General features: G+C 40.4%; 1 protein-coding gene across 1 annotated transcript in view; it reads left to right on the forward strand.

Moving 5' to 3' along the window:
• CLVS2 (clavesin 2) overlaps nt 1–18,377 on the forward strand; it is a 37,800-nt gene extending 19,423 nt beyond the window's left edge. Inside the window, exons 3-5 of the mRNA XM_033143719.1 lie at nt 9,384–9,494; nt 11,815–12,035; nt 16,270–18,377. Coding sequence (XP_032999610.1) covers nt 9,384–9,494; nt 11,815–12,035; nt 16,270–16,357 — 420 coding nt within the window. The 3' untranslated portion in view covers nt 16,358–18,377. The remainder of the gene's footprint in view (nt 1–9,383; nt 9,495–11,814; nt 12,036–16,269) is intronic.
• The last annotated feature ends 7,611 nt before the right edge of the window (nt 18,378–25,988 follow it).

Here is a 25,988-nt window from a genome sequence, read left to right on the forward strand (position 1 = left end):
TCCAACAGCAGTAAATTAGTCCAGCATTAAAGTACCTTACTCTGGACTTTCCACACAGCCAAATCAGTAGGGAGCTGGCTAGCAATATAGACAGTAATGAGGTGAAACATAACATTGTTGGAGTTACTGCTGGAATAAAGTGATGCTGTTTGATTGCATAGATGCAAACACACACACCCTGATGGTTAACCTTTCTTTCCAAACAAGTTTCAGTATTTATTTCCACAATTGAGGGTGATTTCTTTTGAATGTGAGAAGAGCTATATGGTGTGCATTTGTTAATATTTATTATTTATCAGGCATTTAGACAGTAGATTGGAACAGCTACTAATCTCTGTAATTATGTATTTAAACAACAGGCGATAACAGCTCCACAACAACCATTAAAACCTGTCTAATCAATAGTGTGCAACTTTCTGAATGTTTACTGATTTAAAGCCCATAAACTCGTAAATGTATTACTGCTGGGACAGCATTCTGTGCATTTTAAATTCAGGCATGCAGCTGCAGATATGATCTTCAGACAAAATCTGTGCTGTTCAAATGTGTGCTGAGCTGTCAGCAGTTAGAACGAGCTGCTCTGAATGCTTCAGGGAGTTCAGTGTGCCAGGAAAGTTGTTGCAGGATCACTAGGCTAATGGACATAGCCCATTTGTGTCTTCTGGGCATGCAGTTACCATCCAGCAGCCTTTAGATATCAGTCTGTCTTAGTTAGGTACGTGATTGGTGTATTTCAGCACCTCCAGGGCTCTGGACAGAGCAAGCATGCCTTGGAGTCAATAAGTGACTTCTGAAAATGAACAGAATACTTGCAAATTCTAGTAAGCAGTTTCTACAAATCTTCCCCAAACCTTAGCCCTTATATCAATTTCTGCTGGAATTTGAATGAGGGCAAGAAATTCTGAGTAAACTTCCTTCCTTCCTCCTTGTGGGGCCCAGATTGATTCATGGAATTTCCCTCTCAGTTTTTGTCCATCTAATGAACATCATTAAGATTATAGACTCATGTAGCTGGAAGAGAATGAATCACCCCAGGGCAGTACCAGCTCCCTATAACTTAGCCTTGTTGATCAAGGTGACAGCACATCACATGTAGGGGGAAAGGTGAAAATAAACGTGGCTAGAAATAATGCTAGCTTATCACATCTTTTGTGCACAGGCCATGGAATATGGTAGATTTCAATCAACTTGACCTTTCTGAAGGTTTCAAAAGAAGTACGCATTTCTGGGGCATAGCCAGCGTTTCTCTTCAATTTATTAATTGTGATAAGTCACTGCTGAATTTACAGTTCTTGACCCATTGTTCATTCCATTAAGCAAATGCAACCATTCCTAGTTTCCGAAAAGAAAAGAAAAAAGTACACAGCAAGTTTTCTTACAACTTCAGGATACAAAGAAAGGTTACTTTGTTTAAGTGAAGCTAAGGGAGGAATTTCAGACCAAAGAAAATAGCTCAAGTTGGAATCTAAACTGAATTTTAAAGATACTTTTTGAGGGTTACTTTTCCAAAATTTTCAATCCAAAACTATTGAGAGCTTTTTAGAATTTTGTTACCGGTTTTAACAAGGTGCAGATTGCTGCCATAGAATGCTGTATGATCTAATTCTACATATGTTGTTACTACTTCAGTTTTAGATGCATCATAGAAGTAGAAAAGTATTGCACTGTTGCTTCTTAGAAGAAGCCTAGACAAGGGGCATTATTTTTGAATTCAGTTAAATCAGAACATTGCATTGTTTTGAATTGCCAACATTAAGTGGAGTAAAAAGATAATACTGGATTTGCAGCTTACAGTGCATTATTGCTGAAACTACTTCTAGATATGCCCCTACAAGCTGGAGGATATGTACCTGGCGAGCATTAGTTTGCCAATAAATTATTTCAGGAAACTCCAGCAGTAAGTAGCTTCTGTTTCTCCTTGGATATTTGAAAGGGATGGCTCAAGTGAGTTGGGAGTGGATCAGTACCCTGTACAATTGCTAGTAGATACTACTAGTACCAATTCTTTACTAAGTAGGGTGTGCAGAATTGCAACCATAAATGGATTTTCTGTGCCTTCGGTGCAGAAGGGAAATATTAACTTTATACAGTCCTTATTCTGTCACCTTAAATTTATATCAAATGACTAATAAACACCAAATAAAACATGTCAATTTACTCAAGTCTTGATAGTTTGGGGCCAAAAAACAACAACAACACTGCTTTAAATCCCTCTTTATATAAGAAGACAGTTTCAGCCAACATTGCCTTAGATTCAGCACTTTGTCTGGCATTTCCTCTGAATACACCCCCCCCGCCCTGCTGCCGCCAACCATGTGACCTTGCACCTGTTATTGACTCACTCAAGTGTTTGATTGCTGGCTCCTTTTGTCTGTGTATCTGTACGGAGGTGTGAAAATGACTTTTTTGTGACATGATCTCTAGGCTGTCTCAGCACCTGCATCCTCTGTCAATGGCAGATCGGCATAAGCAGAATCAATTTGCATCAAGCAAGAGCAGTTTTGATTGTGCCTGTGCTTGTCATATGGCCTCACTGACTGAGGCTGCCTGCAGCTGGTGAGAATATGCCTCTTTTCTCCAAGGGCGGCTCTTGACTGTTCAGTGAAAAGATGGCAATTCTCATTCTGGGATTAAAGCCTCATCCTCTGGGGATGCTGATGCCGCAGATGCCATTTATTTAAGAGGAGCTTGAGCTCGCAGATCCCTTTAAGGAGCACTCTGGTGCAAATCTTTTTGTTGCACACTTGGGCATTGATCTAGCTCTGGTAATGTTATTTATTTTAAGGCATTCTGTGCCATCTTCCTGTCAGACAGGACATTCAAGGCAGCTTATAGTTTCATAAAAGCAGAATGAATTTTTCAAAAAGCAACAACCCTGAAAACCACTGTAAGAACAGAGGGTGATGCCTAGCATGGGCATGCACACAGGGTGTGTCGGGTGTGCAGTAGCAACTGGAAGGTACCATATATCTATTTATATACTGTGCCTCGGTCCTGCATGTCTAGCAAAATACATATCAGCTCCATTCACATTCGGCTGTTCATCTGTGCCCCACTGAAATGATGTGCATCCCCTATCCAGAACCACCCCTTTGACTGCCGAGTGATCATGTCACAATTTTTATGTAGGGTGGCGTAGAGATTAGGACTAGATGTTGCATTTTTTGTTTTCCTTTCCCATTAATGACACTGCTTTAAACTGCTGCTCCTAGATTCTTCTCTGATGCTTCCAATTTATATTGTGGCCTGAAGTATTTGCTCTGTTCTCCTTCTCCTCAGCACCTGCAGTTTTGCTGTAATTCATTATATGGGTTGTATCTAACTAAGTCATATTCACATAGATCCACTGAAATGAATGCACTTACATTAATCATGTCTACTGACTTCAATGGGTCTTCCCTTATCTCACCAAATTCACAGCATTTCCATGACTTCTGCCACCTCTTACCGTTTATTGCATTGTCTGACCTCTTGGGGGTATTAACTTCTTTTACTTCTTCAGAACCAAGAGAAAAACTCTTAGAAAACAATATTGGTCTAAGGAACTTCATAAAGAAAGCACAAATGTTTTTCCATTTTGAAATGGATAGAATGCCCCTAGCTCTTGTCTTCTAGCAGGTCAGCAGGAGATCATTGCCCTTGCAGATCCTGAAGAGCTTCAGCTGTCATCTCCAATGCCTCATTTATCTGAGCACTGACCGCCTGCTTTCTGTGATGGTCTGGTTGGCTCCCTCTCCTAACTTCTCCTACAGAAGTTGCTTCTCTGCTAACTCTGCTCTTTGTCCCAGACTCTGCTGGCTCCCCCCCCCCCGCCCCAGTCCTTCCTGCCCCTGAGCCTACTCACTTGATGTCATGGACGGGCTGGATACAAAGGAGTGGTGGGAGGTACCAGCTGGGGAACCTCCAAGGGAACCCCCAGGGGAAGAAGGCTCAGAGCCAGGGGATTGGTGGTGGGACAAGAGTGGTCAGAGAGAGAAGATGGGGCAGACTGGGAGGAGGAGGTGTCAGAAACTGAAGAGGCAGCAGGGTTTAGTGAGCAGGAAAAGGCGGAGACGGAGTGCAGTCCAGAAGCAGAGGCAGAAGCAGAGGCTGGAGAGGAGTGGGGGCAGGACTGAAGAAGCTAGGGAGTATTTGTCTCCTGCTGTGACCATCTCCCTTCCCTTCCAGTGTTCCAGAACACAGAGAGGAATAAAGTGCTTGGAGCAAGAGAGACAAGACAAAGGAGCCTCAGGTTGTTGGGGTAGGACCTGGGGGAGGGGTCTTAGAGACCAGTGGGAAGGTGGAGACCTTCAGTCCTTGCAGCTATTGGTCCGCTCAATCTACTGGAGCTGGTCTTTGCATGCAGGGGAAGTCCCTAACTTATCCACGGTTTGAGACCCATCAGCTACCCTGGTTTAGCTGGCCAGTCAAAGCCATTTCTCAGGGTGTGGCCACTGTTGCATGCTGACAGCTTCTAGGGGCCACAGATGAGAGATGAGTGGAGACCAAGGCAGACAAACTACCCCAGAAGCAGGATGACGTGCACCCCACCAGAGGTACTACCCCTACCCCACAAACCCCTGCAATATTATCTTACATACTCTGTCCTGGAGTCTATTGGGTGTTCACATCCTTGCACAAGCAATACTGCTTTCACTGCTGAGAGCAAAATCTGCAGAGACCTGTGCTTCTTATTTATCTCTCTGTAAGCAAGTGACGTTCCTTTCTTGCTGCTCTTACTTCCTGCCAAGTGTCATCCTGGCCTTTATGCCCATTCATAATTGCCTCCTTGGTGAGTATTGCAGCGAACAATGATTTTGGTAGATTCCTTTTGTAGGGCTTCTCTTAGCTCGCTCTGAAAGGCTTTCCCAAGGGTAGCCAGCTCTTATATGGTTTCTTGCCACTTCCTTCATGTTGCTCTTGCCTCTAAGCAGAACCTTTTTTGTCATCTGTTGTATTTACTTTAAAATGAATCCAAGAAAGCTTAGCCCTTCAATTATCAGGGCTTGGGGGGCATTCCTTTGGTTGGGTCCTCAGGCTACCAGCCTTTGCCAACCTGTAGCGATGGGAGTTCTCACCCAAAACATGCAGAGGGCATCAGGTTGCTGAAGCTTGAGCTGAGGAGCTTTTTCTTATAAAAGGAGACACATGAAAAGGCATACCCACAGAAACTTCAGGAGGTGTGGATAAATCTAGTTAGTTTATTCAGAGGAATTCATTTTGGACAAAGGTGAGGTTAAAAAAATAGCAGTTTTTTTTTCTTGCAGATCTATCAGTATCACGAAACACACGAATCAGCTTTCCAACTTATAAAACCTCATTCATCAGTAATGAAATGTGTGATCCATAGCTAATGAAATGTGTAGCAACAGCTGTACACCTGAGGGGATTGTAGAACAGTAACAGATCTGACAGCTCCAACTAAAGTCTTAGATTTTGGATTTTTCCATTTCTTTCATTGATATGTGTCCCCCCCCCCTCCATCTGAAGGCATCAGCTGCATGTTATGTCATTCTAGGGTCATATCAACCACAGATCAACTTTATATAGTAAAATAACAGGTAGGAGTGTGCTCTCATCCTGGGAATATGCAGTGACGAGCTATACGACGTTTTAGCTTGGGGATTTAGTGGACCCGTATTTAAAAGTTCACGAAGCTGAATGAGAGTTTCTGATTCGGAACTGCAATGCGAACAGGAACATAACTCCAGAGAAATGATCTGTTGGTCAGTTTCATGAGTCATCATTGTGGATTCCTCAAGCCTTCTCTGAGTTGACAACAGACCAGGAACACTGCTGGAGTCTACACCGTCATCATCAGCAGTATGGTTGAAGATTTTGTATCCACAGCTTTTAGTACCGATAGAAAACAGAAAATCCAATAAACTAGCCATTAAGCTGCCATAGGAACAAAAGACACATGTACTCTGGGTTTTATCCAAAGTACCACATCGCTTTCAGGAGAAAAGAAAAGAAAAACCACATGTGAAGATTAGTACTTGTAGACTGATGATCCTCACTGAATCAAACGGCTGATTCTGCTGTTTTATACTCTCACCAGGTCGCTTTTCCTGTTTTGCTGACCATGCATTCTGCAACTCAGGTGTTCTGTAGGGAGGGGGAGAGAGAGAGAGTGTGTGAGAGAGAGAGAGAGGTAGATGATTCAAGAAGATAATAAAAGTCACATTTTAAACTTCTGCTGAAAATAAAAAAGCAAGGCATTCCTAGGAATCATGGAAAATTTCACATTTACCGGTAAGTGTGTGTGCCTCACATTTAGAAAGTGGGTGAAGAGTTTATATATGAGGGCTCCCATGTGAGGAAGGGCAATATATAATGAAATCATCATCAGAAGATGTTGAGCTGAAAAGGGAAACAGTGAATCTTTTAGCAGGAAGTTTAGGAAAAAGTCAGTGGGATGATTTTTGAGAGAGGCCCTCAGAGTTGGGAAAACATCTTTGCTTGAATTGTTCATTTGAGAATAATCATGGTGCAGGCTTGACTGGAAAGCAGGAAAGTGACAAAGGGTATATGTCTACTGCATAGGAGACTTGGCTGTTAAGTTTGAATGAATATGATCCAGCCTCTTCATAAATCTTGACATTCAGTCAACAACCAAAAAGTTAACCTGATTGTAGTACAAATATATCGTAGCATTAAAAATTCCAAGTGCTATATGCGTTGTTCCCTAATCAGCTCTTGCTACTATATAGTTGTACAGGTACATGGATATTCAGCAATTACATTTAATTGACATTTAAAAATCCATTGTTCCTTTGCACAATGACTTGTATAATTTCCCTAAGAGCTAGTGAAGTACAACTAGAATATTGCATGCAGATTCCAATAACGTTCCAATCTTTTACACACAATACAATGTTTGTTCTGCACCTGCAAGGAATAGATCTTTTAGTTAGTGTATATTTGTATATAATAGGTATTTATGTATACTGTATTTGATATCTATGTATACATGTTTTTAGTGTACTTGTATATGATAGATCTTTATGTTGTGTTGTTGTTGTTCAGTCGTTCAGTCGTGTCCGACTCTTCGTGACCCCATGGACCTTTATGTATATTTGTTTAAAAGTCTGTTAATTTTATCTATATTTTGATAATTTTATGTTTACTTGTTTTTGAAGGCTGTTGATTTTATCAGTGTTTTACTTAAGGTACACAAGGTATTCTTTTTTTATTAAATGGTCAATAAATCTTGCTTTAAAAAAAATCCCACTTTTCCAGGAACAAATAGGTCACTACCTCTTAGTCTGGTCTATCTCACTGTGTTGTTGCGAAAATAAACCAGACACTTCTTTTTTTTACACACACTGACTTGGTTATTATAGTGATAGCCTAAACATCTTTACTTGGATGTAAGACCCACTGAGTTTAATGCAGCTTCCTCCTAGGTGATTAGTTTGGGATTGCAGCCTTGCTTGGAGAATGTGACATAAATAAATAAAGTTTAAGAGCATACCCCAGGAGCTGGGCATAGCAGTAATGCATGGAAATGCACATTGGGCTGAGGGGCAGTATATAGACGTGTCTCCCCACTTACGTGGGGGTGATGTTCCCAGGTACCATGCAGAATTGTGTATTGTGCGGAACACCATCTGAAAAGCCTGTAAATGCCCTCTAAACTTCTGAAAACTATTGAATACCCCTTTAAAAACCAGCAGCACTTACCAGACTGGCATGAATGGTGGCAATGATGGCTCTCAGCCTTCCTCATCACTGGAGGATGATGTGAAAATAACGACAAAGGTGGTATACCCAGTACCCCAAAGTGGGATTGCAGTTGCAAAGGTTCCTGGGATTGCTAGCTGTTTTCTTGCTCTTTTCAGGCTGTTTTTGCCCTTTCCACACTTTTTTTGCAGTTTAAACCAATTTATTTACTTATTTCCTGGCTTTGCATGTATTTGCTGTTGCACGCAAAGTCAAACATGTGTCGGGGTGTGTGTGCCTGTACTGAAGCATAAATCTTTAAATAACCGAATTTATTACTTGGAACCTGCCAGAAAAGATATTCTTGATCATCAAAGCTCTGCTGAAACTTATGAAATCGCAGCATTTCTCTTGCTGCTTAAAATTAATACAATAACTACAATATGTTGAGAGAAGGATGTGTTTTAAGTGATAACTTGGAAAGATGTAGACAGAGGCTATGATTCTACAGAGAGGATGGATAATTGTGTTCCCAGGGAGAGATGTATACATGGCATGAGTGGGGAAAAAAGTGAGAGGGATAGATGGACTGGAATGTAGATAGGAAGGTTCATCTAGGTTACGTTTTCAAGATTGCCTTTTTTCTTTTGCAACAATGAGGCCTTGGAACTTGCATTTTAATATGAAAACCCAACATTCCAGGGTTTTAACAAAATCATTAGAAACCTGCCCCCTGTATACAGATTCTGTGAGCCACCAAGTAATGCAGCAGAGTCAAGTATTGCTTGTAAAATTGGTTTGCACGGTTACATTTTCCATTCTTTCATGTTTCTTTAATAGCCGCCTGTAGAGAAACAGCCAAAACCAATTTAGAAAGCAGTTCAGTAGAGAAGCTTTCTCCCTACATTTCTTATAGGAAAATCTCTCTGAGTCTGCAGCATAGACAGAGGTTCATAAATATTCTACAGTCACATTTAAAGAATACATAATGTAGTTTCAGCTTTATGATGTATTGTGAGTACCGAGTAAGTATTTACCTGTAACTCCCTCATCTCTTTTAATAATCTATAACATAGGAAAGCAAATATATAATTGTTAGACCGAGGAATGGGACAAACTACTGTGTTAATTTATTCAAACATTTATAGGTTCCCCCTCCCCAATCAAAGGCTCACAAGGCAGCTAACAACATCTATAAAACAAGAATAGTGTTCATTCATAAAAGATAAATGAAAGTGAATTTGGGTACATGGATGGGGAAAACAACTTGTGATGGCAAATCTTGTATCTAGAATGAACATATTTTAACTGCTACCTATCAGGCAAAATTGCCACCTCTTTATCTGAAAGATTGAGAGAGACTACTGACAGGAAATTGGGCATCTTGGTTATCGCTATCCTGAAATGAAAAATTGGAATTCCATTCTTTAAATATTACCTTACTTTTGTTCTTTGCCTTTTATGTTTAAAATAACGTGGCTACATTTTAGGATAGAGAATTCAAATGCCATGCATGAAATGACTTAGGTGTGATAATTGCCAATAGAATATTGGATTTGGAGTGAGAAGGTCTGGATTCAGAATCGCATTCAAGCATGATTGCACTAGCCGAAATCTCAGCCAAACGTACTGTACAAGGTTGTGTGAGGGTACACTTTGCGATGAGAAGGAAGCAAATTGCAAAACTGTGATGAATAAAACAAGCCCACTAACCATCTTTTATATATATTATATCCTAGGACAGTTTTCCAGCTCGCTTTGGAGGAATTCATTTTGTAAATCAACCATGGTACATCCATGCCCTCTATACAGTTATACGGCCATTTTTGAAGGAAAAGACAAGGAAAAGGGTATTTTTCTCTTGTTTGTTTGCATGGTTTTGCAAAATTGTTCTTTGTTTCTGGATTGATCACTTTGGCAAGCAACACAAGCAGCAGAGGCAGTGCCCCTAATATTGAAATAAATTCCTTATGAGACACATTCACTCATTCTAAAACGATGTTTGTTTCATCATGCAGTGTGCCAATGGGGAATGGCTTCTGTTGTTCTATTAAGAGTTTTAACTTCCAAGATATTAGGAAGCTTTGCAAAATTGTAATACAATAATCACATTTTTTAAAGAGTAAGAACATTTGTAAATATATTTTATGTAAGAGATAAAACATTGATATTAATAGACTTTAGCACCCAGATGGTAACAGAGACTAATCAAATTCATCTTCAAACACTGTTCCTTGATCAATCAAAGCTAGCCCTGATTTTATAAGTTTTATAGTGCTTTAAAATGTTCTGAACCTAATGCAGTGAGCATAGTTTAAAAATGCTGTGTGTCAGTTAATAAAGAAGCTGTCATGAAATGAGACATAATCAAATTGCCTGTGTTTTAATTTATGGGGATGTACATATTCAGAAATCTTGGTTATGTTGGGTGCAGGTTCCTAACCTATTACTTTTATTGAGATGCATAATCCTGTAAGTAGCCAACATGTGAAGCATTGGAGTAAAATATTCCCAGGAAGCACTGGACTATAGTATTTTGTACCATCTGATACTTCTGAATATCATCTCCAGCTGAATATCACCAGCTGAATATCAGCTGGTACAGAATACTATGTTGACTAGTCAAAGTTATAAAGTCATGAATGGCTCGTGTTAACTTAACATTAGACAAAAATACAATGCCTGTGTTTTAACATATGGTGATGTACATTTTTCACAAGAGTCATAAATGGAAATCTGACCTGCTGGCTTAAAAGAGAAATGGTGGTTGGACTCTGGAGCATTGATTACTGCAGCACTCTGTGTTTTCATTGCCCATTTTCATCAGTCCAGTGTACCAATTTGTCTGATGTGGACACTAATCAAACTCCAGGAAAGTACACCAGCAAGAAAACCTACCCATATGTGTTAGGGCTTTTTTCTATCCCTTTCCCAAGAACAGCCCTTGCACCACATTCATACGCTGCCTTTGAAATCCATAGGAAATCCAAAAGCAGCTTGAAATGACATGCTAAGTAGCACTATTCTTTGAAGGGAAAGAAAAGAAAGTTCCACTGTACATGCTTTGAGCCCTTGAGGGTACATGAAAAGGCTAGCTAGATGGCAGCTACTAATGGTATCTAGAAGCAAAATGAGATGTAGCTGAATTAACCATGTCCTGCTGTAGTCAGAGCAAGTGGAATTTGATGAAGGAAGAAGAAATAAATTCCATGACACACATCACAGACCCCACTCAGTAGGATATTTAAAAAGACCCTGGCGGGGTGCTGTGGTTTATCTTAGATTTCTGAGAAGCAGAGATGTTGTGTTATCCAAGACATTCTGGGTTTTTCTCTCCAAAAACACTGTAGTGTTTTTCGGTCATATGTCAGATTTTTTTTTTATTTTTTAGTCTGGAAAATATGCTTGGGGATATTTGGGGGCACTTATGAACCTATGATTGCCTATTCTTTTAATATAAACACACACACGCGTGCGCGCACACACACACACACACAAACAAAAGCCATCTTGCTGGATATATTTGCATTCTCCCTTCAGCTTCTGCCGCAAAGTGTCAGCTGCATGAAACTTATGAGATGCACTTGAAGTAGTCCGAATTTTAAAATTCTGCCCAGCGGGTTTGTATCCAGTGCTGTGGATTTGAATTTGAATTTGAATTTGAATCTGAGTGCTGTGTGAATGGAAGTCCACTTGTACCAGGAAGTATCTTTGCAACCATTTGCTTGCACTAGCTATTTCAATCTAATTTGGCAATCCTCCTTCCCTTTTGTACCCTCCTGCCCCACACCTCAGGCCATACTTGAGAATGCCTGCCCTTGGAGAGGTTTTTCAGTGGGCACAAGAGGCTACATTGGGGAAGAGGTATGTGAACTTCTGATTGCATTGGGTACAATCCAGTACGCATGATTTCTAATAAATTAGAAACTTTTAAGTGGTCCTAAAATGCAACATGCCTTAGAGTTTAGCAGAACTTATATACATACACATTACACACATACATTTATTAACTAGGATCCATAGAATAAGATTTTTCTTTACTATTCCTTGTTGAACATCAGACATCCCCAACATAGCTGCTTTTTGAAACTCCTGCATGGATTTGTCAGGAAGGCCTTGTATCTGCTGAAGGTGCTGCCTTGTAATGTCTTTGATTCATCCTTTTAACAGATATTTCTCCATGGAAATAACCTCAACAGCCTGCATCAGCTAATCCACCCTGAGATTCTGCCTTCTGAATTTGGTGGAATGCTGCCGCCTTACGATATGGGCACATGGGCAAGAACGCTGCTTGATCACGAATACGACGACGACAGTGAATACAGTGTGGACTCGTACAACACTTCTGCAAAAGAAGTCGAAAAGGACCTGTCTCCCAAATCCATGAAGCGGTAAGTTAGTCAGGCCTGTTGAAACAGAAAAGAAGGGTGTAGACAAAATGGTACCCTCCAGATTTTTGGGTTGACTACAGTTCCTGACCATTGATGATGCTTGGATGGGGCTGATGGGAGTCGGAGTCCCCAAACTTCTAAAGGGTATGTCAGGAGCTATCTCTCATGTAGATAATTTTCTAGACTGAAGGACTTCTGCTGAGGGCCAGGACAGTAGCATATGATATCATAGGAACATAGGAAGCTTCCTTTATGACTCAGTCACTGTTGGTCCATTTAGCTCATCACTGTTGACACTGTCTGGCAGCAGGTTTTCAAGCAGTATTCTTTATCTACTTGGAGATATCAGGAATTTAATCTGAGATTTTTGGCATGCAAAGCATGAGCTGTGGTCCTTCCCCTATGTAATTTAGCCATTCCATTAAATTGTAATGCATATTGATGCAGTAACATTGGTTGTTTTGTATTAATGCATTTTGAAGTGGAAAAAGAAAACTCCACTCAAGGCAGTTTGCAACATAGAACATTACATTTTCATTAATGATATAAAATACAAAGAGAGGGAGAGGGCCAGCAGTTTAAAAAGATCGTAAAAACACTGTCTGCCTCATATAATAAAAGCCTGCCAGAACAGAAAGTAGTGATGCACAGGGACCAAATGCACTCCATTGATTTGATTGGCCATGTATTTCTATGCCATCTTCCATTCAAAGGAGTCCCAATGTGGCTAACAATAAAGAACAGCCACAGCTGTAAGCTACAATTACAATGTTTGGCCCATTTAGAGCTGACCCCACCAAGGCATATAATACCATTAACAAATCAACAATCACATGATCATAGGTAATTTTAAAACAATACTAGCAAAACAGCAGCTAAAACACAGGCTAAACATTCACCCTCGCCACTGCACATACTGCCTCAATAATCATTTACTCTACTGAATGAAATACAAATCCCAGCAAACAAGAGGACGTTGGTACAATAGAAATACCTACAAACAGAACCATACTGCAGCAAGCGCCTTGTCTCCTACACACCGATCACAAAGGGGTGTGTTTGTGGGCAGCAGCCCCTCTACTGTTCCCCGAAGTCAAGCTCTCAGCAAGAGATTGGGATAAGCCCTACACCTGCTTCCTTGGGACTGCTCACTCTCACTGAGGAGTACGAACCATTTGACACCTCCTCACAAGCAATCTCAATCCCAGCAACAAACAAAAGCAGTGATATCCTATTACAGATCTATAGGTGGGCTGTCCAGTAATTGGCAGCGGACACATCTCATCACTCTTCCCAGTAGCTACAGCTCATCAGTGTCCAGGCTCCTAGAGCTGCCAGTGAACTGGGTGGTGGGTGGAATTACTCCCCCCCCCCTTTGTTCATACTACCTGGTAGTCTAACAGCCAGTCAGAATTCCCTCCATCCACGTTTCATGCTCCAGCTCCTCACCACTAAGAAATCCCTCTCTTTTGCCCCACGCAGCTGTGCTTCCACACTTAGCAGGACACAGAGGACACCTCTCTTGATCTAAGGGAGCATACGGGATGGTGTGAAGTTATTGCAAGTCATGGCACTTTCATGCCAGCCCTGTGGAGTGTTGTGTGATTCCAGATGTGGAGGACAACCCATTGGGACACAGATATCAGATATTATCATGGGGGAACCAAGTGAATTCCCCCTTTGGGCATTATGCTGGAAGAACAAAAGCTATGAAATTGAAACATGAATGCAGCAAAGCAAGCTCAACGAGATATGCCCAACTTGTCAGACATTGCTCATTTGCTACACCTGTGCAAGCCACGCTGTGTGCAACAGAGTTCAGAAATTCAGGAACCAGAGAAATAACCTCTCAATAACAGGTTAGACAGTATTGTTAGGAACTACACATGTGACTACATTATTATTCTGAGATCTGAAGCAATCCAATTCTACAACATCAGTAACAAATATTAAATTACATTTGAAGGGAGGACTTTAGAGAAAAAACAGCATTGCATTTCCAGTGACTGCAGTTTCTTTCTGATGAAAAAAAAATGTTAATGGAATATAGCTGCATGAACTCTGAAGCTTTGTTCTCTGCTAGTTGACCAGCTTTGCTGAAGGAAACTGTCCTTGCTCAGTGATAATAGGGTAACATGTTTCCCTTTGTGTTGTCAGAAATATTAGTGCAGGCTGGTTGTCAGTCCATTTAAGTTCAAGTCCAAGGGGTGCCATGTGTCACTATCCCAAAGTATCTGTTTGAATCCTTTCTTCCTAAGCTACAGCCTGAGCTCATCCACCCACTCATGTTTTTAATATCCTCCTTGGGCATTTCCATGCAATCCACCAGAGATCTACAAACAATTTGTTTCATTAGTCGAGTAGATTAAGCTTTTCTGTTGCACCTTGGCTAGTGGTCAAGTTAATCTCAAGAAGCTGGCGCATGTATTACTTCAGCCAAGAATCATTCTGCTTCATGGCTTTGGGGTAAATGCTGTTTTGGGTGCCTGCTAATGCTTCTCTTGAAAAGGCCAAGTAGGGCCTCTAGGTAACATGTGATGCCAGTTCCAGAGCATTATTAGCCAGATGGTGTGTTGGAAATATTCCACTGCCAGCAGCCTGCAGCTGGCAAGACTTTGTATGAAATCTAATCCCCTTTCCTCAGTAACAGGACGGTTTCACCTTACTGCTAGCACCAATGCATGGAAATCCTAGCTTGACCTCAGTAATAGCTAGTAAACCTATTTTTGTAAGATTCATTGAATTCAGATATGTGTGTTTTTTTAATTTGGTATTTCTACAGTCAGTATTTTATTTTTTATTTTTTATCAGATTTATATACCGTCATTCATCACAAGATCTCAGGACGGTTTGTCCTCTTTGATCCATAGCAGTTTCACTTCTACTAGGTAGCTCCCATCCTGTGAATTAAGGTGATGTCTCTGCACTCGCTCAGGACACATGCCCCTATAGACATCTGTGCACTGTGTTCCGGAATAAGGCCTTTTGAAACACAAAAGACTGGAAGGGAATTTAGCTCAAATGTGCTAGGAATTACTTACTCGGGACGCTGGCTCTTCTCTGCTGGAGGGCAGACTGCTGCCTGTTTGGTAGAGATGCTTTTGCCCCACCTGGAACACGATACTTTTGCCAAGTTTTGGGTGATTTCCCCTCCTGGTGCAGCCCCAGACCACACAGGAGCCCGCTGACCTGCTGGAGGGGCTTTGTGGGTACAGGGGCTGCAGAGGAAGAGAAAGGTTGATTGCTCAAGATGCCTTCTGCTTGCACCCACCAATGAATTCAGTTCCATTTGTATAACTAATGTTTCTCACATTATTTCAACACCTGACTTATTTCTGTATCCAAAATGAGTAAATTGGATGTTGAAGTGAATTAAAAGAGGCTCATTGATTTGTGCAAGATCAGAAGCCCTCAACTTCTATATGTTTTTATCATGGAGTAAGTGAGCATGTAAACTTGAGGGTACCCAACAGAGTGCTCTCCAAATGTTGCTGGACTCCAAGCCCCAGCATCTTCGCCCATTGGCCATTCTAACTGGGGCTGATGGGAGTTGTAGTCCGCAACATCTGGAGGGCACCACCTTGGTTATCCCTGATACAAAGAATTAAGTGTTGTTCTCTTGGTGGGTGGATCAGTTTCATCAAGAGAATGGCATGTGAATGACCAAAAAAAAAAAAAGGTATTCTTTGTTAGAATTCTTTGTTAGTGTAAAATAATGATTGAAAGTGATTTATCTGTTAGCGTAGACAGAATTTGTATCTCAAGTTAGCATTCTGGGGTGACAAACCTAAAAAAATAGATTTTGAATCTTTCCTGAGAAAAGTTTACCAGCTTTCTTTAGATGAAGTATGGAGAAGCTGTAGCCCTTTAGGTGTTGTTGGACTATAGCTGCCATCACCTGTGACTATTAATAATGACAAAATTATTATTATTGGCCATGCTGGCAGGGTCTGATGGGCATCGATTTCCAACAACATCTGGAGGCCCACAGGTTCCCCACCCCTGATATAGTGTGTGGAGGAGAGGTGTACATCCTTAAATATCAAATATACACTGGTTGTAGGTATCACACCATATTTCCCAAGCAATTTTTAAAGCTTTTAAAAATAAGTAAATGAATGAATGAATGAATGAATAAATGAAGTCTACTTTCCTTTGTCTTAATATCAGGCTTTTCTTTTCTTTTTCTTTCTTTTTTTTTTTAAAAAAAACAAACAAACACGTTTTTCCACAGGTCTCAGTCAGTTGTGGACCCTGGAGTGTTAAAGCGCATGGATAAAAATGAAGAAGAAAACATGCAGCCCTTGCTTTCTCTTGACTAACAATGTCTGAGCATCGAACATGAATTGGGGTGGAAGGTATTGCCTTTCGGCAACAAGCGAACCATTGGGAGGAGAATGTGTACCAGCCGGAATCCTATTTTTCATGTTAATGTAGCATAACGTAATGAGGCAGCAGGTTTTGCCAGTAAGCCTGGAACATGAGTGCCCTGGGCTGGAAAACAGGGTGGAAAGGAAGAAGATGCAAAGGAGCAAATATCAATAATATATTCTGTTAAGTGCCAACCTGTTTGTAAATAGAGTCTATTCCTTCTCTCTGCATTTGTAAGTAACCGTAGGGATGTAGTACAGGAAAGGGAAAAAAAGAGTGGCTATTAAAATATGCCAGTTGAATGCACTGTAAAAGAACGAAAAGCACTCTGAGAAAAAAGAAAGAAATCAGACCTAAGTAACGTTCATCCTTTTTATACAAAGCCATATTACACCTTTCATATGGACTGCTTTATTCTGTTCCAACTTTTTTTTCCTTTAAATGAGAAGATATAGGGTCCTGTAGACATCGTTGTAACTGGTGTGATTTTACCTGTCAATCAGATTGCATTTCACAGACATTGCTGAGATTCATGACGGAGGCTAGAAACCATATGAGAGAGAGAGAGAGAGAGAAAGAGAGAAAGAAGGTATAGACACAGGGAGCCAAGCACCTTTCTTTGGCATATAAGACAACTGGTTTTTAATCTTTTAATACTAAGTTTGGGGATTTGAGACCCATTTAGGTCCCGAGCATAAGGTGGATCTCAAAGCATCTGCCTCTTATCCGGTCCCCATTTGAGAACTTTCTTCCTTGACTGGACCATTTGTAGTAATGCTCAGCATTCCACACATAATACTCAGCAGCAACAGATTGATGCATTTCTAAACCTTACAAAACTGAAGTCTGAATACATATCTATATATTTTTTACCACTCTCTACATATAAAGTGTCATTGGTAGATAAGTATATGTAATCAAGGATTTATAAAAAAACAAACCATACCTATTTGGTGTGCTTAGAGTTTATTATAGATTGTATATTAAGACAATGTCATTGTTAACATAGTAAAAGATTAAGTACAGCATCCTACTTTGAGCAAGATTTAATTGTTTTAAGTACGGTGTAGTATAATACCATGCTAAGGCCATCTTTTGTTTTGTGATGTAATTGTGTAGATGAAACATGTGCCATATTAGACAGAAAATACATTTTTACCTCAAAAGACCAAACAGTCCCTAAAGTGGACTGAACACGGTCAGCTGTAGTTTAGGGGTATATATTCATCTTTGATGTGTGCTGATATGCTTGTGTATTTTCGCCGTACATCAAGACAAGAATGTACCCTACAACTATACAGATCTCTGTCATCAGAATTTAATATGCCACTTGAACAGGAATGACAAGATCTCTTTCTTGCAAAAAAACCAAAATGTTACTACTGAACTCTTAAGGGCTCTGAAGAAATATATTGGAATTAATTATTGGATATTTAAGATGCCTAAGATCAGGCTTAATGTTGCGACAGATTGTGTTCCCATTGAAAATCTTAAGTTTCAAGACAGTAGAATGACTTTGTTTTAAATCACCTCCATACCATTCAGAGACAACCTTCAGATAATTCTTGGGGAAAGAGGAATTAAAATACATTCTGCCTGTACTGTCTTTGTGTAATCCAGATACTCTGTTGAGACACCATATGCATGTCTGCTATCAATGATTTCCACTGCAAGCTAGTGTTAACATGATGTGACGCTGTAGTGTATTCTAGACCACTTAATGCACTGCTGGATGCTCAGTTAAGAGATTCTTATTTGGCTTAATTTTTCTTTTCCTTATTTAAATTATGACAATGGTGTTCTTTGCAGGCTAGAGCATTATGCTTGGTTACATTATTGAATCATTCATCATTCTAATAGCATGGTAAACAAGCAACCTATCTATTAAGAAGGGAAACCTTCATGGTGGGAACACTATGATGAATGCATTAACCAAAACAGATCTGTTTTTGACAGGAATGGCTTCTAGTTGACAAGACCTATGCTTATCACATCCAGAGATCTTAAGTTGAAGGCTGTGAACTTCACACAACGACTGCCTATTGTATGATATCAATTGCCTTTGGGTCACCTCACTGAATAAACACTTAACAGGCAGCCATGTCCAATCTAGGCTATCTAGCATATGTGCCAGGACCAACAACTGTATCTGGTTTGACCCTTGGTGGTAAGTAAGCAGCATAACATATCACAAGACTGCAGCCTCAGAGTTTTCCTAGAAATGCAGCTACAGCACCTTTAGCAACATCAGCAGTAAGAACATTGCATGTCTCTACATGGGGCTCTACATCAGTTCCCGTGGAGCAATTTGATTAGATATGTGTTATTTCTAAATTGAAACTCCGGACTCTTAACTTTAGAAGTTTCCTGTACAACACTAATACCTTTTTGCATGGCTCCTTAGGAATGAACAAGCTGTTTAATGATTGGAATCCTTATGCTTCCAAACTGATAAGAGTTAGACAATTTGGAACAGAAAACATGTTAGGCAAAATGAAATGGTATTTTGTTCTTAGCTCTATAGTGGATAAGCTTAACTGCAGATGCAGACATTTGTAGAGGACTCTGTCTTGGTGCAGCACAAAAAAGAGTCTGGTGTTAAAAACAAAAAATGAAACACACCTGTAGTTGGCACCCGTCTGTCTCGGGAAGCAATGGACGAGTGTTCCTTTACCGGTGAGATCAAACTGTTGGCAGGTTGCAACACTTACTGTGGCTGTAGAGACTGATGCGGGAGAGACACAATCTGTTGCAGCTGGGGCAGATGATGATGCCTGGTTGTGCTGTTGCAGATACACCATGGCGTTTCTTCTCTCTGTGATCCTCCCAGAGGTCATTTCTCCTATGCTATGGATACACGACTTGACCGCTTGTCTCCAGGCACTGCGGTCATCTGCAAGGGATTCCCATAGAGAGGGGTTTATGTTGCCAGACTTCATGTCATATCCACAGACATCTTTATAGCACAGAGTTGGTCTGCCAATTGGCCTATAGAATCCAGTTAAGAGATCAGCTTACCTATTATGCAATTTCATCAAACCAGATTGGCAGCAACATATAATGCATGGCTCTGAAATTATATCTGTGAAATGAATAATGGCATTTGTGGTACACCTTGAACTGTGTTGGGCACATAGATCTGGGTAGGTGGTGAATGAATCTTTCTGGTGGTTAGAGTTGGGAAATGTTGTGTTATATGGTACATTAGTTACTCCGAAGTCTTAAGATTTGAGATCTGCCAAATACACACAAGTTGATAGAGATAGGAAGCTCCAGGAACCCTGGAATTATGCTACAGTAAATTTCTCATTCTACAATAATATCCTGGCTCGGGCAGTAGGGAAAGAGCTAAGCAAAGGCTTTGTTGAGTGGGAGAGCATGCTCACTTCATTATGGGCTACAGGAGCTATCCTTTCAGGACCATATGCATGTCAGTGCACCATCTGTTTCCCTATAAATCCTTGTTCTCTGGCAAAAAGCTTTTATTCAGAAAGCCTAGGATTTTTTTTGGGGGGGGGGATAAATGAATTCAAGCCTCAAACGCTGTGCTTTGAATCACTAGGGCCTGTCCCCATGATTCCTTCCATATATATGCTGTCATGAAATGGATTATAGGTGGGTCTATTTCATAGGTTGAATCACACTCATATAGAGCAATAAAAAGATCTTTTTTCTTGCAGGTTAACATGTTCCATATTTAAGCTTCAGTGAAGTCAGCGGTGCTTAAGCCACAGTTGACAGTTTCTGAATGTACACAGACAGAACTGCTGCTGGTGTGACTGAGCTTAGCTTTATTAATTCCACTTTACAAAAGCTGAATTTCATTAAGGCTGTTATCCTGGCCTCACTTACCTGGGAATAAGCCCAGCTGAATTCAATAGAACTTTCCTCTGAGTAGTCATGGTTAGAATTGTGGTGTAATTCACTTTTAACAGCACAATCCCATCCAGGTCTACTCATTGGATATTAGGTATAGAAAGTGAGTATAGGTTGGCATGTCTAAAGGTTACTATTTTTGCAATCTTTATGAAACTTCATAAAGGAAAAATCAATCTTATCTCATGAAACCTCTGTATACTAAGTGGCTCATTTAGTTTTATTTTGCATTTGAATTCTTGTCTCTATGTGCAATTTATGAAATGCATCCCAATGTCTAATTCAGTTATTGCTGTAATGAACACTCAGATAGTCCTCTCAGGAGGTAACACCATGATTTTACATAATTCAGCCTCCATATTTTGCTGAGAATAAACTGATATGTTCCAAAGGAAGTACTATTGCTGTACAAAATCGGGTCTTCAGAGAGCACCAGCAGATTCTAGGCGCACTGTATGTCCCATAGCCACAAATTAATTCAGCAGCAGATTTTCAGAGGTGGGTGAGGGAAATTAATAGCTTATTCCTGAGCAGGCTTCCTCCTTTTATGAATTCAAGAAGGCTTATGATGCCAGTAGAAAAGTCCTTTAAACAAGAAAGCCAGCCCCTTAGATCATAGCAGGGATCTAAAGGAATATAGGACATGATAAAATCTTACTAATTGAGGGTACAACCTCAAAATCAGTTTAGGAACCTCCTGTATCTATTTTACATGTTTGTCTGAATTATAACCTAAACATACTGAGAGCTAGATCCTTGGCAAAGTGATTGTTTTGAATATCACATCATGGAGCAGCCATGGACTGGAGGTTCAGCACCTAAATCTCACATAAGAACACATGCTGTACATTTTTGTTACAGGATCAGCAATTTCACATTTGAGAGAACTCTTGGGTGGATTCCACACTGACCCAGTGAGGAGTTCATTTTATTTCTTAGTAAAGCCTACGGCTTCATCTTTTGTCACCACTGCCTCAGATGCTGACTCCTTTCCCGAGAAAGTTAGTTCAGGCACAGGGATCTGCCTTACATCTTCCACAGTTAAAACAGATGCAAACAATTCATTCAGATTCTCTATGGTCTGCTTTTCCTCTTTTAGCAGGCCTTTGACTCCTTTGCTGTCTAAACATCCAATTACCTTTCTGCTCCTGGTGTTTTTCTTCTTGGGGATTGTTGGGTTGAACATTTTTAACAACATGCTTCTTAAATTATTATTTTTCCTTCTATCCGTTATTGTCTACTTGCATTTCTATTGCCAAAGTTTGCATTCCTTTTTGTTCTCATTTTGACAACACTTCCATGTTGCTTCTTTGACTGCTTGATACCCATTCTGGCATCCTCTTGGTCTTGGTGGTACCTTTTCCAGTTCTAGCTAAGCTTCTATTATTGTGGTTTTTAATGACCCCAAGCATTCTGGAGAGAATGGTAGCTTTCTGCCCCTCAGGGCACAGCTGGGACCTCTGCCATGGCAACGATTCCATCCTGCAGTGGTGGTCCCCAGCAGATATGCATATGTGCCATCCTGCCGCCACACCCTCCATCAACATTGGTCACTACCAATATATGGGTGGCAGCTGTGTTAGGATTGGACTCTATTGGGATGTGACTGTTAAATCTCAGTGCAAATCATGACTTCGTTGCCATTGCTTTTATTACCACATCTAGTTTATGTGTAGCAAAGGGTTTACTAAACCCCTTGAAATAAGGACACATTTCAGCCTAAGTTAAGTAGATGCTTACTGTTCTGAATGAAATATCTGAATTTTGACTGCCTCATGCCAAATCTCAGTAAAAAGACAGACTTCTAAGAATACCTTTTGGTTTGTTGCCATCCACAGGCTTCTAAGATTTGTTACAAGATTATGAGCCCAGAGGCAGAAACTACAGCCAGGCAGTTTTGTGGCTTTATTTTGGAGTAGATGCTTGATTGCAACTGATATGGCATTAACATGGATGACAATATTAAGCATAAGTATGTTAACATGAAATCAAGCTAATGAGATGTCATTTCTTTTAAAGCTTTGAGATGTACTGTAAAGTGCCATATTAATGTGCATAGTAGTGCCTGTTAGATATGTAAAGATGCACAAAGCATTGCTTATCATATTGTGCTGGCATTATATCAAGATTTTTGATGTTGTTTGCGTCACCGTTCTTCAGGTGAAAAATAGAAACTGAGGCCTAAATGCATGCAGATTTCAGATCTGTATTCTTTGCCAATTAAAGTTTGAGGCTGGTGGAAAAAGTCAAGCTGGTAACTTCCCAATTCTTTTCCTGAAATTGCCCCACGTGGTCCGATTAAGAATTAACAACACCCTGGAAAATTGTAGGAAACATTAATCATTGGCCCATCACATAAGGACGGTGAAAACTTCATCACAAAAAAGGGAAAATACACCTCAGGGTAACTGTTCTGTCAAAAAATGGTGCAAATCAGGCAAATGTTTTCAGAGAGGAAATGTTGGATGACTTGTCGATACTCTTAGTTGAGCACTGCTAGTCTGTAGTGATTAGAAGATTACTAATAGCACTGGTGTTTGTGCTATTTTTATGTACACATCTAACATTACGTATTTTGGTCTCTGTGTGGTGTGCAGCACAATCCTTCATATACCTTACTAAAAAGTAAGCCTCATTGAACTCAATGGGGCTTACTCTCCCAAGTAAGTGGATATGGGATTGCAGCCAGAAGCACCTTTCACAGCCACTCTCTTTTGTGTTATATGTCTGTGCTACCTGTTCATGTGACGTTTTTGACTAGGATGGGGTTATGAATGGAAATTGAATGATGCCGACAATTTACAATGGCTTTGTGTAGACCATATTGCAGCCAAGTTACCTAGAGAGCTGTACATGCTGGATTTGAAAGAGAAAGAATAATCTTTTTTTAAAAAAAGGAAACACTGGACAGCTAATTCAGAGAGGGAAATGGAACTGATTATTTTCCAGTGTTATTAAAAGCCAGCCAGTTTTCAGATGAGGCAGAGACCACATTCCCATGTTCGTTTTTGACGAGAAAGTTACCACATAATGACATTACCTTTTCAATTTCACCTGGTGACTGTTCTTATAAAATGCACCTCCACATGGTGCCAGGTGGTATTTATCACATTAGGAAATGCTTGAGGCCTGCCAAGTGCCCCGAGGCGATATTAAATAGCAGGCACATTTATAAGAATGACCCTCCCTATGAAACTGACAGGGTAAAATTGTATTGCGATTGAATCTGGGAATTGGACCAAATCCATGTTGCTAATGAGAGTTCTGCTGAGAGAGATCTTTTTTCTTGTTCACTGTACTGACTGGGAAGAACGTATATTTATTGTACTACATTTGTGCCAAAACTGATCAGTATAAGTACATGGAATAGAATGTTTCATATTCATTTATTCGCGCAAGACTCTTTGAAAAGTTGTAACAAACCTTTTCACTGTTTATATAAACAATATATATTTGAACAAAAATAAACAACTGAAGCTAATTAGTAAGGATGGCTTCAATTTTGTCAAAATAAAGCTTTGATGAAAAAAATGGCTCAGGACATCTTGATTTTGTTTTAATTTTCATGGCTTTTTCCTTTTCTGACAGTACTGAGAATCAACAGTTTTAAGAAAAAATAGTAACCTTCTGATTGTTGTTGTTGTTCAGTCGTTCAGTCGTGTCCGACTCTTCGTGACCCCATGGACCAGAGCACGCCAGGCACGCCTATCCTTCACTGCCTCCCGCAGTTTGGCCAAACCCTTCTGATAGGTTGCTTAAAAGGTAAAGGTAAAGGGACCCCTGACCACCAGGTCCAGTTGTGTCCGACTCTGTGGTTGCAGCGCTCATCTCGCTCTATAGGCCTAGGGAGCTGGCGTTTGTCTGCAGACAGCTTCCGGGTCATGTGGCCAGCATGACAAAGCCGCTTCTGGCGAACCAGAGCAGCGCACGGAAATGCCGTTTACCTTCTCGCTGGAGCGGTCCCTATTTATCTACTTGCACTTTGATGTGCTTTCGAACTGCTAGGTGGGCAGGAGCTGGGACCAAGCAATGGGAGCTTACCCCGTGGCAGGGATTCGAACCGCCGACCTTCTGATCAGCAAGCCCTAGACCCTTTGGTTTAACCCACAGCGCCACCTGGGTCCCACAATATGTTGCTTAGATGATATTAAATATAAACATCAGCTAATTTTTGAATTATTTTGATCCAAACACAGTTTTTTGACCAGACCTTCTTACTATATTTTTAAAAGTTGTTTGCATATTATAAATCAGAATTGCCTTCCTTCTGGAAGGAGCTGAGGGCAATGTACAATAAAAATCCCACCAGAAGAGAAGAACATATCAAATGAACAAACCATATACAAATAACTATACATTCCCTGGAGAAAGGGGAAAGAAGGCAGCATGTGATGTGCAAAAGGAAGAAGAGATTTGGGGGCTTAAAATAACAATAATACTGCAGTGTTCTGCATTGTCTAGGAACTATAGGATGAACTCTGCCTCCCTAGAAGGTGAAGCTATGGCAAACCTGTCTTGTTGCTGTCTGTTGTCTTTGAGGATCAAATCAGAGTCTTTCTGGTCCAGCATTCACAAACAGAGCACATTGGAAATGAATACCGTCTTCAGTTGTGTGTCTCCAACCACTCTTAATCAGAAATGTACTGCCTTTGAACACAGAAGCCCTGTTCTGATTTATTATGGCTAACAGATAGAATTTGTTTCATTGATTGCCCCAGAGCTCCAATGTTTTGACAGATAGATAATAATATCTCTCTATTAGCTCTTAGCACAATTCAATTTTTTTAACCACTATGTTTAGTTGGCCTGATCCACTGGGACTCTTCTTATGTATTAATCCTTAATACAGTCACATGCTTAGCTGACTGCTTTAAGAATGTTGCTGATGCTATATCTGAATTCCTCTTTCCTTTAGGCAGGCAAACATTTAATTACATCCTCTTTACAACACTCATGTTTACCGGTACATTTTTAGCATGCAAGATCAAAAAGATAAAGGTTGTCTATTTTACATCATGGATGTAGTGATATCCTAAATTAATTAGCTACAAAAGCATTGAGTTCATTTGATGTTCTCTCCAAGGATGAACCTCCTACCTACTTGCTGCATTAAAAATAATAAAACTAGAACTTAATAATAATGTTTCATTTAAAATATGGATTTACACTTCTGAGAGGCGGCATATCTGCAGAACACAAGCTTAGGGCAAAAGTAGATGCGCAAAACATGAAATGTAAACAAACAACAGTCAGGTTTGGGGTTCAACATTCCTGGGGTTTGAAGCAGGTGAGAGGAAGAAAAGGGGATGGAACCTTAGCCTTGGAGTAAAGTGTGATCTTTCTCCCCTCTGGTTATCTCCCTCCCTCTCCTCCTTCTTGACAAGGTGTCTAAATGGGTTCACACACTGTGTACTAGATCTAGTGGCTTCTTCGGGTGCCTTGCAATCTGTTAGGGAATGGGTGGGGGGGCCTTGCACTCTTTCCCTTTATTCAACCCAAGCACCTGTCTTTGCCACTATTGCACACATCTTCTCTTATGCCTTTGGTAAGATTCTTTCCAGATCAAGTGTTGCATTCTCACTGTGATGCCCGAGTTCCCTGTGCCAGAACTCAAGGCAATCTACTTGCATAGGACTTTATCACTTTTGCCTGTTTCCTTGTGCACTCTAGTTCAACAACACCCTAAAGGCTCCAGCTGGAAATCCC

The sequence above is a fragment of the Lacerta agilis genome, chromosome 3 (genome assembly GCF_009819535.1).
Source record: "Lacerta agilis isolate rLacAgi1 chromosome 3, rLacAgi1.pri, whole genome shotgun sequence".
Classification (NCBI taxonomy): domain Eukaryota; kingdom Metazoa; phylum Chordata; class Lepidosauria; order Squamata; family Lacertidae; genus Lacerta; species Lacerta agilis.